This window comes from Hibiscus syriacus, unplaced genomic scaffold (genome assembly GCF_006381635.1).
Source record: "Hibiscus syriacus cultivar Baekdansim isolate YM2019G1 unplaced genomic scaffold, ASM638163v2 tig00112491_pilon, whole genome shotgun sequence".
NCBI lineage: Eukaryota > Viridiplantae > Streptophyta > Magnoliopsida > Malvales > Malvaceae > Hibiscus > Hibiscus syriacus.
In genome coordinates, this window is record NW_024063344.1 from 566,415 (window position 1) to 578,639 (window position 12,225).

General features: G+C 32.4%; 1 protein-coding gene and 1 pseudogene across 1 annotated transcript; one reads left to right on the forward strand and one right to left on the reverse strand.

Moving 5' to 3' along the window:
- The first annotated feature begins 1,759 nt into the window (after nt 1-1,759).
- LOC120180266 (myosin-16-like) lies at nt 1,760-3,699 on the forward strand. The gene is made up of 4 exons (XM_039185636.1): nt 1,760-1,909; nt 2,645-2,726; nt 3,351-3,415; nt 3,565-3,699. The coding sequence occupies exons 1-4, from the start codon at nt 1,760-1,762 to the stop codon at nt 3,697-3,699; spliced, it is 432 nt and encodes a 143-aa protein (XP_039041567.1).
- A 4,836-nt stretch (nt 3,700-8,535) lies between these two features.
- LOC120180267 lies at nt 8,536-9,708 on the reverse strand (annotated as a pseudogene).
- Nucleotides 9,709-12,225: the final 2,517 nt, after the last annotated feature.

Consider the following 12,225-nt stretch of genomic DNA (forward strand, 5'->3'; position numbering starts at 1 on the left):
TCTTGAGAACACTCTTTTTCCCAAAGAGAAGATTACAAATTTGCAAACTTACAAGAAAATCCTCACAAGGTAAGATGTTTGCACAATTCTAGAATAAGAAAAGAACACTCAAATATAATTACAAATGAGCACAAATGGTGTTCTTGAAAGCAAAATGAATATTGAAAGGAAAATTGGCTTGATTTGCACAAACTTGGTGTTTGATGCTTTCTCTCTTGTTTCTCTATAATTTCTTATTGATCAAGGGCTTCAGAACTTGTTTAAATACACCTTGAATCACTTCTGAACGTTGGTGATAATTAGTGGAGTCAATAGAGCCGTTCAAGTGTGAAAACAATTAATTTTTCTGGGTGGAGCGTCTCATGCATCGATGCATGATGGAGGATGCATCGGTGCATCAGTGTAAAATTCAAATATTTTGACCATTGGAACACTTGATGCATCGGTGCACCAAGTGTGCATCGATGCATGAAATGCATTCGATGTTTGAAAATAGCCTGCGTGCATCGATGCATGGCTTGTGCATCAAATGCATTCGATGTTTTGAAAATATTCAGAGTGCATCGATGCATGGAGAATGCATCGGTGCATGGAATGCATTCGATGTTTCAATTAATTCACTAATGCATCGATGCATGGTTGATGCATCGGTGCATCACCTCAAATAATTGAATTTAGGCTTTGATTTTGGTTCAAAATACTTTGTGAAAATTGTTTTAAAAATAGTTTAAGTACAAAATCACAATGTTACCCATTTAGTAAGGTTTAAAATTGATCTTGAAAAACTTGGAGTAATAATTTGATATTCGGTTAATTGAATCGAATATAAAATTGTAACATCATTTGTAAAATCTTAAAATTCATTTAACTTAATTTGTTATATCGAAATATCAAAAATGTTTTCAACATAAATGCTTATATACTTTATAACTATCATTAATTGATACTACTGATCAGTTGCGCTAGTATTTTACAACTTTATGGCTTATCTTATTTTCTTACTGCAGGTCTGTTGGCCTTTCCAGCCAGTACTTATTTGCATGATAGACAATCAAATATGTAGTCTTAATGATGTTATTTTTGTTTGAGATTTTGATGTGTTCATAATAATGTCATATGTTTCTTAGTTTTTGGAAAGAATACACCAATTATCATCATTCTTTGCAATAATACTCTAATGAAATGTCCTTACCGATAATATCGGAGCAATTTTATTTCAACTATTTTCTTGAGTGACTATGAGTAGCGATGCTCTCATGAGGAGATTCCCCACCCCAACATATTTATTTGTTATTAACTTAAATTATATTTCTAAATAACTAAGATGGTCCATAGATAATTTCCCACATTATGTTGTTGTGGAGGGGACTAGGGATGTTACACCTTCTATGTTGAAGTCTTCTACTGGCCTAGAAGGTATATATCTATATTAATTTCCTAAGGTGGTCTAATATGTTCTATATGATGTCAAGTAATTTTGACTTGAGCTGATGAACTTTTCCACCCTCATATACAACTTCTAAACTTTCTCCAAAGAAGTGGGGTCTTTTTTGGAAGCTCAAGTGTTTATGACAATCATATGATGGAACAATATAAATGAGCTACTTTTGGAGAACTAAGTCCCCATGTTTTTGTGGTTGGTGATGCTGCCTACAGGTGATTAGATGTCAATGTCTTTAATGCATTGTTAAACATTCTTTTGTTTCTTTTATTTTTGTTTGAAGTCTTACAATGTCATGTTGCATAAAAAATTAGGGCAATGATTACTGAGGGAAAAAATAATTATATTCTGGTTAGTGGAGAAAGTGGTGCCGGTAAAATCGAGACCACAAAAATGCTCATGAGATATCTTGCATTCTTGGGTGGGCGATCTAGAGTTGAAGGACACACAGTTGAACAAGTTCTGGAGGTAAGCTATACGTTTTCTTTCTCGAGAAAAGAATTGATCAGGATTTTTGTCTGTCTTATTTCGTGAGGTTGGTGCATCTTGGTTTATCTTTGTAAGAAATCGGTGTGATATTAAGAAATCAAGTTTAGTAACCCCTAAAGTAGAAAGTTATGTTGATCTCTATGAATTTTATACCCCGATCTGATCCATGTACTTTTCAAATTAAAGTTTCCTAGAGCATCCCCATGGATTATTTATTGAATGCTTGCATTTTTTGTCAATAATAATATTTATGCTATTAAAAAGATGGAGTATTAGTGTATTTTTCTTCCATTTATTTGTTAATTTCATGAATATATAACCTATGAATTTTAGAATTACGAATTTGTGCAAGTACCCAGCTTTATTACTAGATTTATTCTCTGAAGTGATCTTTATACACCTGTACTTGGTATTGTTTCTTCCTTGTTGTTTGCTAGGTGATGGCACCAACTGTGTTTTTAGTGTTTCTGTGCTTACTATTCGGGATCTGGTTGTTTCAGACTTTGGCTTTGATGGTTTACCTGATTGACTGTTCTTTATTGTATTATCTTTGCCATCTTGTTTCCGGGTTTATGAAATTGTAATTTCATTTGCAGTAATGTTATCTGACAGTACTGTTAATTATGAAAGGTAGTGGCTGCAAGTCCTCAATTATCTTGCTAAACTAGATGGTTTCCTTCTGGTTTGTGTTTAAGAATTAAATTTTACATGCAGCTGAAAAGAATCCCAAAAAGCCCTGGCTGGGAACGGTTCGAGTTCGACAAAGATGTCCTACTTGATGATGAGGAAGTTGAAGGTTAAACATCTATCCATATCATTTCATAATTGTATCTGAAAAGCAATTAGAATCTATCAGTGTCACGTGATACTTTAGCCTGTGGAAACATAGTTCCTCTCAATTTGTTTTATGTGTTTCCCCATTTAGCTATTTAATATAAAATTTAACAGGTATTAGATGTTAAACCTCATAAGTAATGATGAGTATTAGTATCAGGCATTTGATCTTGGAAAATCATAATTCATATATACTTTCTGTCGAGAGTTAATTCATAAGTAATGATGAGTATTCTTGTAACTCCCTTGCTTTTGTTTAAAGCTTTAAGGGGAAGTTAAGAAATTTGTAAATCAAACTATTGATCTTTTACCTACATTGAATTGAATGCTTATTTTAGGACCAAACTAAAGTATCATCGTTTCTCAAGTAATGTCTTGATTTTTATAATCATATGAAAACTGACAATGTTCAATTATTTAGGGGAATCTATTGGTTTATAATAATCAATGTTTATCATTGAATATGTACTTCACTTATAAATTTATATATTCGAGTTCACTTTGCAACCTTTAGCTTGAAATATTTGTAATCCTGGAATGAACAAAGGTGTACTAGAACTTACTTCATGTGCCTCATTGTTGGCAGTTGCTGAAGATGATGCATCATTAGTGAAGCATATTAGCTGGAGCTTTCGGTTTTCTGCCATAGAGGTGATGCATCGTTCCTTTTCATCAGTCCTTGTTTCAAATTCCAATTGATGTTCATGCATACATGTTATGTTGTATGTATGTTATTTGTGTTTTGTGGGAGACAATTAGTTTGGTTGCTCTAGCATAATTGGTGTTGTGTTTATATGTAGGCAATGAGGGAGGAGCAACTGAAAGCAGCTCACAATGAGGCCATTTTTGGCACAACAGCTTCTCTTTCTGTTAAAGTAGATAGTGAACCGGAGCTAGTGGATTTAATTAAAAGAGCAATGAAGACTAAATTCTAGTGAATAATAATTTTTTAATTGAAAGTGAGAACCTATACCGAATCATAGAGAACAATGTCAAACTACATTACATTCAATTTTAATGTTTATAAATTTTAAGTTATTTTGTTCTTAAGTATTTTTCTGCATAACTTGTGATTTAATTAAAATGTATGCTTGTTGTTAATTAGATAAAGCTACATGATATTAAATTTAGGTGATGTAGAGCATAAATGAAATATGCAAAATCAATTAATCTTAGCCAAAGAAAGGTAATTAGCGGCGTTTGTATCCAAAAACGCCGCTATAGATATGACCTTTGCGGCGTTTCCCCCCCAAAAAATGCCATTATAGATCTTGACCTTTTGCAGCGTTTATTCCAAAAACGCTACTATAGATATGACCTTTTACAGCGTTTGTTCCAAAAATGCCGCTATAGTTCTTGACCTTTTGCAGCGTTTGTTCCAGAAACGCTGCTATAGATATAACCTTTTGCGGCGTTTGTTTAAAAAACGCCGCTATATATCTTGACCTATGGCGGCGTTTTTGGTTCTCAAACGCCGCTAACTTTAGTGACACGGGTTTTAGCGGCGTTTCTTGTGACATTTTTTTAATCGCTGTAAGCGCTTTTAGCGGCGCTTAAAACTGTCGCTATAGGACTAAAAAAACACCGCTAAAACTTTATTTTGCTGTAGTGAGGTAGTATCGATACTACCAACAATGCTCAAATTCCAAAATGCAAAAAATGATACCGATACCCAAAGTGTAACATCCCAAAACTAGAGCAAGTGACTAAAATGGAAGTTTTGAAAATTTGAAGTCTAATTTCGAAAGATCTAAAAGTTCAAAGATGTAATTAGGAATATTTTGAGGACTATTTGGTAAATATGTAAGGAAGTAAGGGTAAATTGGTCTTTTCAAAGAAATATTTTTATTATCTCTTTATAAAAGAGATAACCACGTGTAAATGGGAAAGAAAATTATGGTGAGATGGGGTTCAGTTTCTTCTTCTTTCCGTGTCTTCATGTATAAGGTGAGCTGGATTTAATTTGCTTGTTTCTTCAATCTTATGGTTTCTTTTGATTCTTGAGTGATAAGAAAGAGTAAGGGAAGAGTTTTGGTGACCTAAAACTCCAAAATGAACAAGTTATAAGAGATTTAGAAAAAGGAGTTCTTAAGTGAATTATTGAAATAGAATGAGTTAACATAATTTGAAGTTAATTTTAACTTGTCAAAGGGTTAATTAAGAATTTAGAGGTGATAGAATTGAATTATAAACACATGGAAAATTTGATGAAATTCTTTAATTCAAGTATTGTGGTGAATTATGAGGGATATTTAAGTGTTATAGTATTATAAGAAGGTTTACATATGTATAGATGAGTTTTAAGGCATAAGGAGGGGTTAATAAGTAGAATATGAGGTCAAAGTAAGAATTTTCGGGCTCAAATGGAATTTTTGGGTTATGTGCATCAATGCACTCTTAAATAAATGAACATCGAATGCAATTAGTGCATCGATGCATAAGGAGTGCGTCGATGCACCCCCTTAAAAGGAAAACATCGAATGTGATTTGTGTATCGATGCATGAGTAGTGCATCGATGCACATGTTAAGGGATGCATCGATACACTGTAGAATGTATCGATGCACTTCAATAGGAAATGGAATAAATCTTTCTTTTGGTTTAAGAAATGATATATTAGAATACATCAATTGGATACTGATATGGATCTGTGTATTATTATGTAGATACCGAACTCGAACAAGTTCCGAAATGATCATCAAATTAAGATTCGATCGAAAGAAAAGAAATCATAAAAGTGGATTGGAACTTAGTGAGGCCAAGGTGAGTGCATCTTATTGCATAGGATTATATGGAAATTGACTTGAGATAAGTCTATTCCGATAGTATAGTACATAAAGTATGTAATAATAAAATGGTATTTGAGTTACTTAACAATACGTCATAAGATTACATGCATAGGTAACATAAGTTATAAGATAAGAAAATATGTGTTTACATGTGTTTGCGGATATATATATATATATGAATAAGATATGATATATGTTTATGTAAAACCATGCAAAATGATATGAGAAGTGAACTACATGATTATATAGATCATATGAGAATGAGATAAAGAGCCCTGTGATATATGACATGAGATATATGAAAGAGAAAGTATATGTGACAAGTGAAAGTGAATCATATGATTATATGAAGATGGGAAACGATATAAAGATATTGCCCATGTTATGTGTTATGAGATCTAGATATATAGTTGGCATGCCAAGAGTCGAGGGTCTACGTAGTCCTTCGGGACACAGTGGTCCTTCGGGACATAGTGATCATTCGGGACATTTTATAGTGGTCCTTCGGGACAAATTTCATAGCCCCTAGTGGGACCCATACGAGCTGTGGTGACAGCATAGTGCACAACCTCAATAGACTCACATATATATAGTTCTCAAAAGTGTACATGGGCTAAACAAGGATATAACAATAAATATATTACATGTGATGTATATGCTTTTGTGAAATGAATTATATCATATGATTTGAATGATGATATGTGTATTGCGTGGTTAAATGAGTCATGTTGGTTAAAATGTTAAGTACGAAAGGATATGATTACAAGATATAAATAATAATTATATTGATAGTAAAGTAAGGTTAATGATGGAAAGAATGAATGATGTGTACATTTGATTACATGAAATGCTATATTGTTTTGTGTGATAGTATGATATGATATATTCATGCATGATTAAGTAGTTAGGGTTACTTTTATGTGTTTAATGTCTTACTAAGTCATAGACTTAGCATGTGAGTGTTTCACACGTAGGTTCCAGATAGCAAGAAGAGAAGTTTAGAGGAGCAAGACAAGTCAGATTCTCCTTTCCACAATTCAGATCAAAATATGTTTAAATTATATATTTTGTCATATGAAATGTAGTTGGCATGTAAGATAAAAGATTTGTACTGGATACGCTCTAACCAATTTGTAAAACCATACGTTTTATACAATAGAAATTATTTGGATTTTATTGGAAATGTCTAACTGAATTTCATTAGATTTTGTCAAAGTAAACGTTTTGAACGGGCAATGTGACACCTCGGACTCGTATTCGAGTCGGGTACGGGTTGGGGGTGTTACACAAAGGGGTACCGATACTACTTTACATAGTAGTATCAATACCATAAGCTTAGTATCGATACCGTCAGACCCAACGGCTAGTAACGACTAGTTTTATTTAAAAATAACAAAGGTAATACCGATACTACCTGTAGGAGTATTGATACCCTTTGTATTGAGTATTTTTATTTTGCAGAGAAAAACATCCCCAACGGATATAAACGGCCACAACTTCATTCTTATTTTTCTGTTATCTTCTAAATATTGTGTTTTAGTGAGCTTCAATTTGTAAACACCTACCTTGTAAGGGTTTTATTGTTTACACTATCTTTCCTTTTATAAAAGGGGTTTGATTCTAGTATAGTCAAGTGAAAAACTATGGAGTGTAAAGGTTATCTCTTTTTCCTTAAAAAAGAAAGAACAAATTAGTGAATTTATTAGAAAATCCTAAGTGAGAAGTTTAGGCAGTGGATGTAAACTTCATTGAGGGAGTTGAACCACAATAAATCCGTATGCAATATTCTTTTTATCTCTTTTTTCTCCTTACTCCCTAAAATCTACAATTTGCCAAATTCCGCCTCTTTGTGATATTTTTCGGTTGATTACATCGAGTCTCTTCAATCCTAACAAACTTAATAGGGCTTCTAACTCCTGAGTTTTGTATTGTTAGTATATGAGGGAGAGAAGGCTAGTATAACTGGGATGATCAAACAAGATTTCAACCAATTCCAGAAAGTTGTAGAAGCTCATATCATTTCAACTAAAATAAGATCTTAAACTATGGTCTATGCACTTTGAGAATCTAGAAATAACAAATATAAAATCTTATGCATTTTATCAGAGACATAAGCAAAAAAAAACAACATAATCTAAGGTAGAAAAGAAATTGATATACGAATAGAAATTAGTAAAAAATATAAAAAATTGCTTGCTGCATACTTTATGAACAAGGCGCCTACAAAATGTTTGATTATATGTGCTAGAAAGACAGATTGGCTACTGCAGAATCAACAGTGATCTCGACGATGGGATATCTAAGAAAATGCAAGATATTTTTTACAGGACGAAACGACAAGAAATCAGCTCAAATTTCCCGTTTCCACGAACTCAAAATCTTGTGGAAACATTCAGAATATATACCCATTTCACGGATTTACCCAAAACAGGATCAAAGCAGGGAGATTGGAAATCGATGATAGAAATGAATTGTTGGGAGAATAAGAAAATAGTAAGCTCAGCACTGCTCTCTTTGGTTACCCAGTAGGCAAAAACACCAACTTTTGCATTAAAAGTCTGGATTAAAACAGTATTGTCAATTTGATCATCATCATCAAACTCAATAAAGAAAAAATGTCTTGTCAGATACAGAACCATAAGTTACTGTCGAGGAAAACTATTAATTTGTCAAAAAAATTCCCTAGATGTGAAAGATGGTCACTTTCCTGTTTGATCACTGGTCACTTAAGAAGCAGCAAATCAACAAGCAACATGCTAGGCCACCTAATGCTCCATCAATCCAGGATGTGTCTCATTCTTATTGCCAATGCCAACCTTTATTTCCTTGTAATTGATTGGCTGGTATTTTATTTTTTCCGATTTGCAGTCATTGTATATTATCTTGTTTATGAACAACACTGTGTTATATACATGTTCTAGTTACTCATACAAAAAAAAATAACAAAATACACTCCATTAATGCAGATAATTCTTGATAGTACAAAGGAACAAATTTGTGTATAAATAGGGTTGCAGTATCAGTCCCAGATCATAACAACTGCTATAACTGTAACACCGAGAAGCACAGCAAGAAACTTGAAGGAAGGAGTGTCAAAGTAACATTTAACTTGTGGTTTAAAGCCGTTAGCAATGAGATGGTTGATGACAAACATAAATGAAAACCCGCAAGCAAGTCCCGTTGAGATTGAGTAAATCCAATCATCCACATGACCTTGAGTAGTGGCATCAATGGCAATGCCGATCCCTACACCTATGGACTAGAAACAGCGAAGGCAGAAAGAGTAAGCACAGGTCAACAAAAATGGCCGCTTCGGTAACATCCTCAACAGCGCAATCCCCATAGCAATGGCTGCAAAAATTTTGTGTAGTGAAATTGTCCAAAGATTCTTCCATGCATCTCCCTTGGTACCTGCAAAAAAATAAAATAAAAAAATAACAAAGTTATCGAAATAGGTAACATACTAACATCGCGTTACGATCGTTGCTTATTTGTTTGACTGAAAGGTATATAGTAGCTTACCTGCAACACCAACGGCAATGCCCTCTAAAAGTGAGTGAAAACATAAGGCGAGAATCAGCAGGAAAGTGTCTCCAAAGGACGTTGCCCTAAAGAAAACTGGATTATTCGAATCAATTCCTATATCTTCGGAATGCTTGTCATCAGCTGTTCTTCCTTCTTCCACTTGCACTCTAACGCTTCTTTCAGCACTTGATGTAACACTGACAACTATGCAATCGACAAGCATGGTGAGAAGATAGCCTACCGATGCCAACATGAAGGCGAAAGGGTACGTTTTGGTTGTGAGTTCACCGAAAGTTTCATTAGAATCGCTCAAGAAATGAATCAAAGAGGTTGCCAGAAAAAACCCACCGGCAAACTGTGTGCCTAAGAGGAGAAAACTTTCGTTCCATTGATTGAAATAAGGGGAGACTCCACCGGAAAAAGTGCTGACTAGAAGAATGATCAAACACCATATTTTCACCAATTTTAAGCCCTTCTCATGCAAGTTTACATGGTCACCGTCGTCCCCTTCGTGATCATGCCCAGCATGGCCTTTCGTTACGGAGAACTGCAAGAGAAGAAGAAGAAGAAGAATGAACAAGGACGTTGATTTGAGTTCTGTAATGGCGGAAATTATATATAGCCATGGATATCAATTTCCCGGCCCCCTTAAAAGTCTAAACATGGAAAAGGTAAATACTCCTTATAGATCTGGATTTGCTCGCCACTTCTGAGTTTGCAGAACAGCATCGACTTTACAAAGTTTGTAGTATTGTACTACACAAACAAACAATAAATTTATTGAGGGCAAATAACACCGAATATCACTTAATTTTAGATAGTATAGACTTTACTACTAAATTTTAGAAAGGTTTCAATGTCAACATTGAACTTTAATTTATCGTTCAATGTAAACATAAATATTATTAATATTTAGATGATGTGACAGTTTAAATGTTAGTATGGAGCTGAAGTGGAAATTAAAAGAACAACTTGTTATTCCACGTCATCATTTTTTTAATATTAAAGTTAGTGTTTTTTCATCCATTTTTAGTTGTATCCGGAAACTGATATTCTCTAATGTCTTTTTTTTTGTCACTTTAGACATCGGTAAATTCATCTCATCATTTTTTACCACTTTAATTATTTAAAAAATTTCAAGACCTTTTTAAAAATAATGAAATTAAATACACAAAAATCTATTATTTTTTTGGTTTGGGAGTTTTCTTGGATCTAAAGGATTTTGAGTGTTTGTTTGGAAATTGAATGGTGAGAAGCATTCTTTTGAAAACATGAATAACATACCTCAAAACTAACGGTCGATAGAGGAGATTAGAGCATTAAAATGTTGAAACTTTAGATGGATTTTTGTCATTTTTAGTGAGTTTCATGAAAAACCAATTCGAGAATGAAAATAGTGAAACATGAACGTTTTAGTATTTGATATTGTCTAGAATAACGGTTAGTGACGAACGAAGATTGACCGGCAACGCAATCATAGACCTTAACAATTTTTTACAATGACCAAATTAATACGTAAACTAAAGTTTAATGTCTAAAATCGAAGCAATTTAAAGTTTAGTGATAAACATAAACTAATGTTCACAGAAAAGAAACAATCACATCATCATGCATTAACAATTTAATGTCCAATTCCCTAATTGACCATAAAATCAAAATTTAATATTAAAAATTTATAATTTAGTGATGAAAATAATACAAAATCTAAAGTTCAGTGATAATCTATGTAGTATACCCTTTATTTTGTCTGGTTTGGCCGGCGTACGTAACGTGATTCTTATACCAATCTGTAAAAGGTGGCAATATTAGGATGAGACTAGGTTTGAGCCCTCAACCCTTTTCCCATTGGCTGATCGATTGATCATATGTTTAAATAACCTAAACCCAATTTAATTTACATATTCCTGCTCTGTTATTGTACGTCTTTAGAGAATGTACGGGCCTTTGATGTGAAGTGTCGTTTGTTTTTTTAATTAATCACTGGTATCTGATCTATTGACCGATTAATCTAGATTTGATAGTTTGCTACATTTGCAAACGCCAGGATCCGAACATCTTACCTTGCTTAATGGACCTAGTGTCTCATCCACTAAATTAATTGGTTGTTGGTGAGTTGTCGTTTGTTTTAATTTTGAGCTTTTTATTCACAAATATCGTCAAATAAAAGATGGATTTAAGTCTTCACATATAAATCATAGACGATATTTAGATATTAGTTAAAATTACATACGATATTATCATATGTTAGTTAACAAATAATTAAAATAACATTAACAGATTTTTTGAAAAAAATAAATTAATATTATCAAAGTAATCTTTTAAATTACACACTAAATACATCAATGAATAAGATAATTATATAGCATAATCTGATATGAACACGTGAAAATAAAATATGATAAATTATAAGTGAAAATAATAGATTATATTAATCTCATATAAAAAATAAAATTTAAAAACAATAACATTATACATTAAGAATTATATGAACATGGCAGATTAAATGCGAGAAAAATATATGTTGTTAGAACATGTCATATGGGATTAATAATTTTCAGCACATACCTGACCAACATTTGTCGTAAGGTAACCATCAATATATATATATATATTTATTGGAACTGTTAGGTGGAATAAAAATATGAAAAATAAAACTATCAACCTATCCAAGAGGAACAAATGACTTAACACGTATGTGTGTGTGTGTATATATATATATATATATATATATTATACAGAAGAGATCATATGAAATTTTGTAGAAAATTAAGAATAATAGATATATTTTAAATGTAAAGTTGTAAACTTCAGATCTTAAATCTAATATAAAATATTGATTTTATAATATATATAAAGTAAATAGTTGTGGATTTAAAAATATTTTTTAAAGTGAATATATGTGTATATATATAATTTTATATAAAACGGACATAAATAAAAATTTAAGGTAGACATGTACATCCACCACTATATTAGAAAAATATGAAATGAACATTATTTATTAACTTCACGCTTGGTGATGTTGGACACACTTCAATGCACATACATACATCTAAATAGAAAAAGATTGTATTAGTTAGACTACAAGAGGAATGATAGGTTTTTTAAGACTTTCTTGTTAAATTGGTCATATTATAGATTCATTAAC

What these genes read in the sequence shown, in the direction of transcription:
- LOC120180266 (XM_039185636.1), top strand. Translation starts at nt 1,760, where the DNA reads ATGATTACTGAGGGAAAAAATAATTATATTCTGGTTAGTGGAGAAAGT. An exon ending in TGATGATGAGGAAGTTGAAG is followed by an intron (nt 2,727 to 3,350) that starts GTTAAACATCTA and finishes CATTGTTGGCAG; the next exon opens with TTGCTGAAGATGATGCATCA. An exon ending in TTCGGTTTTCTGCCATAGAG is followed by an intron (nt 3,416 to 3,564) that starts GTGATGCATCGT and finishes GTTTATATGTAG; the next exon opens with GCAATGAGGGAGGAGCAACT.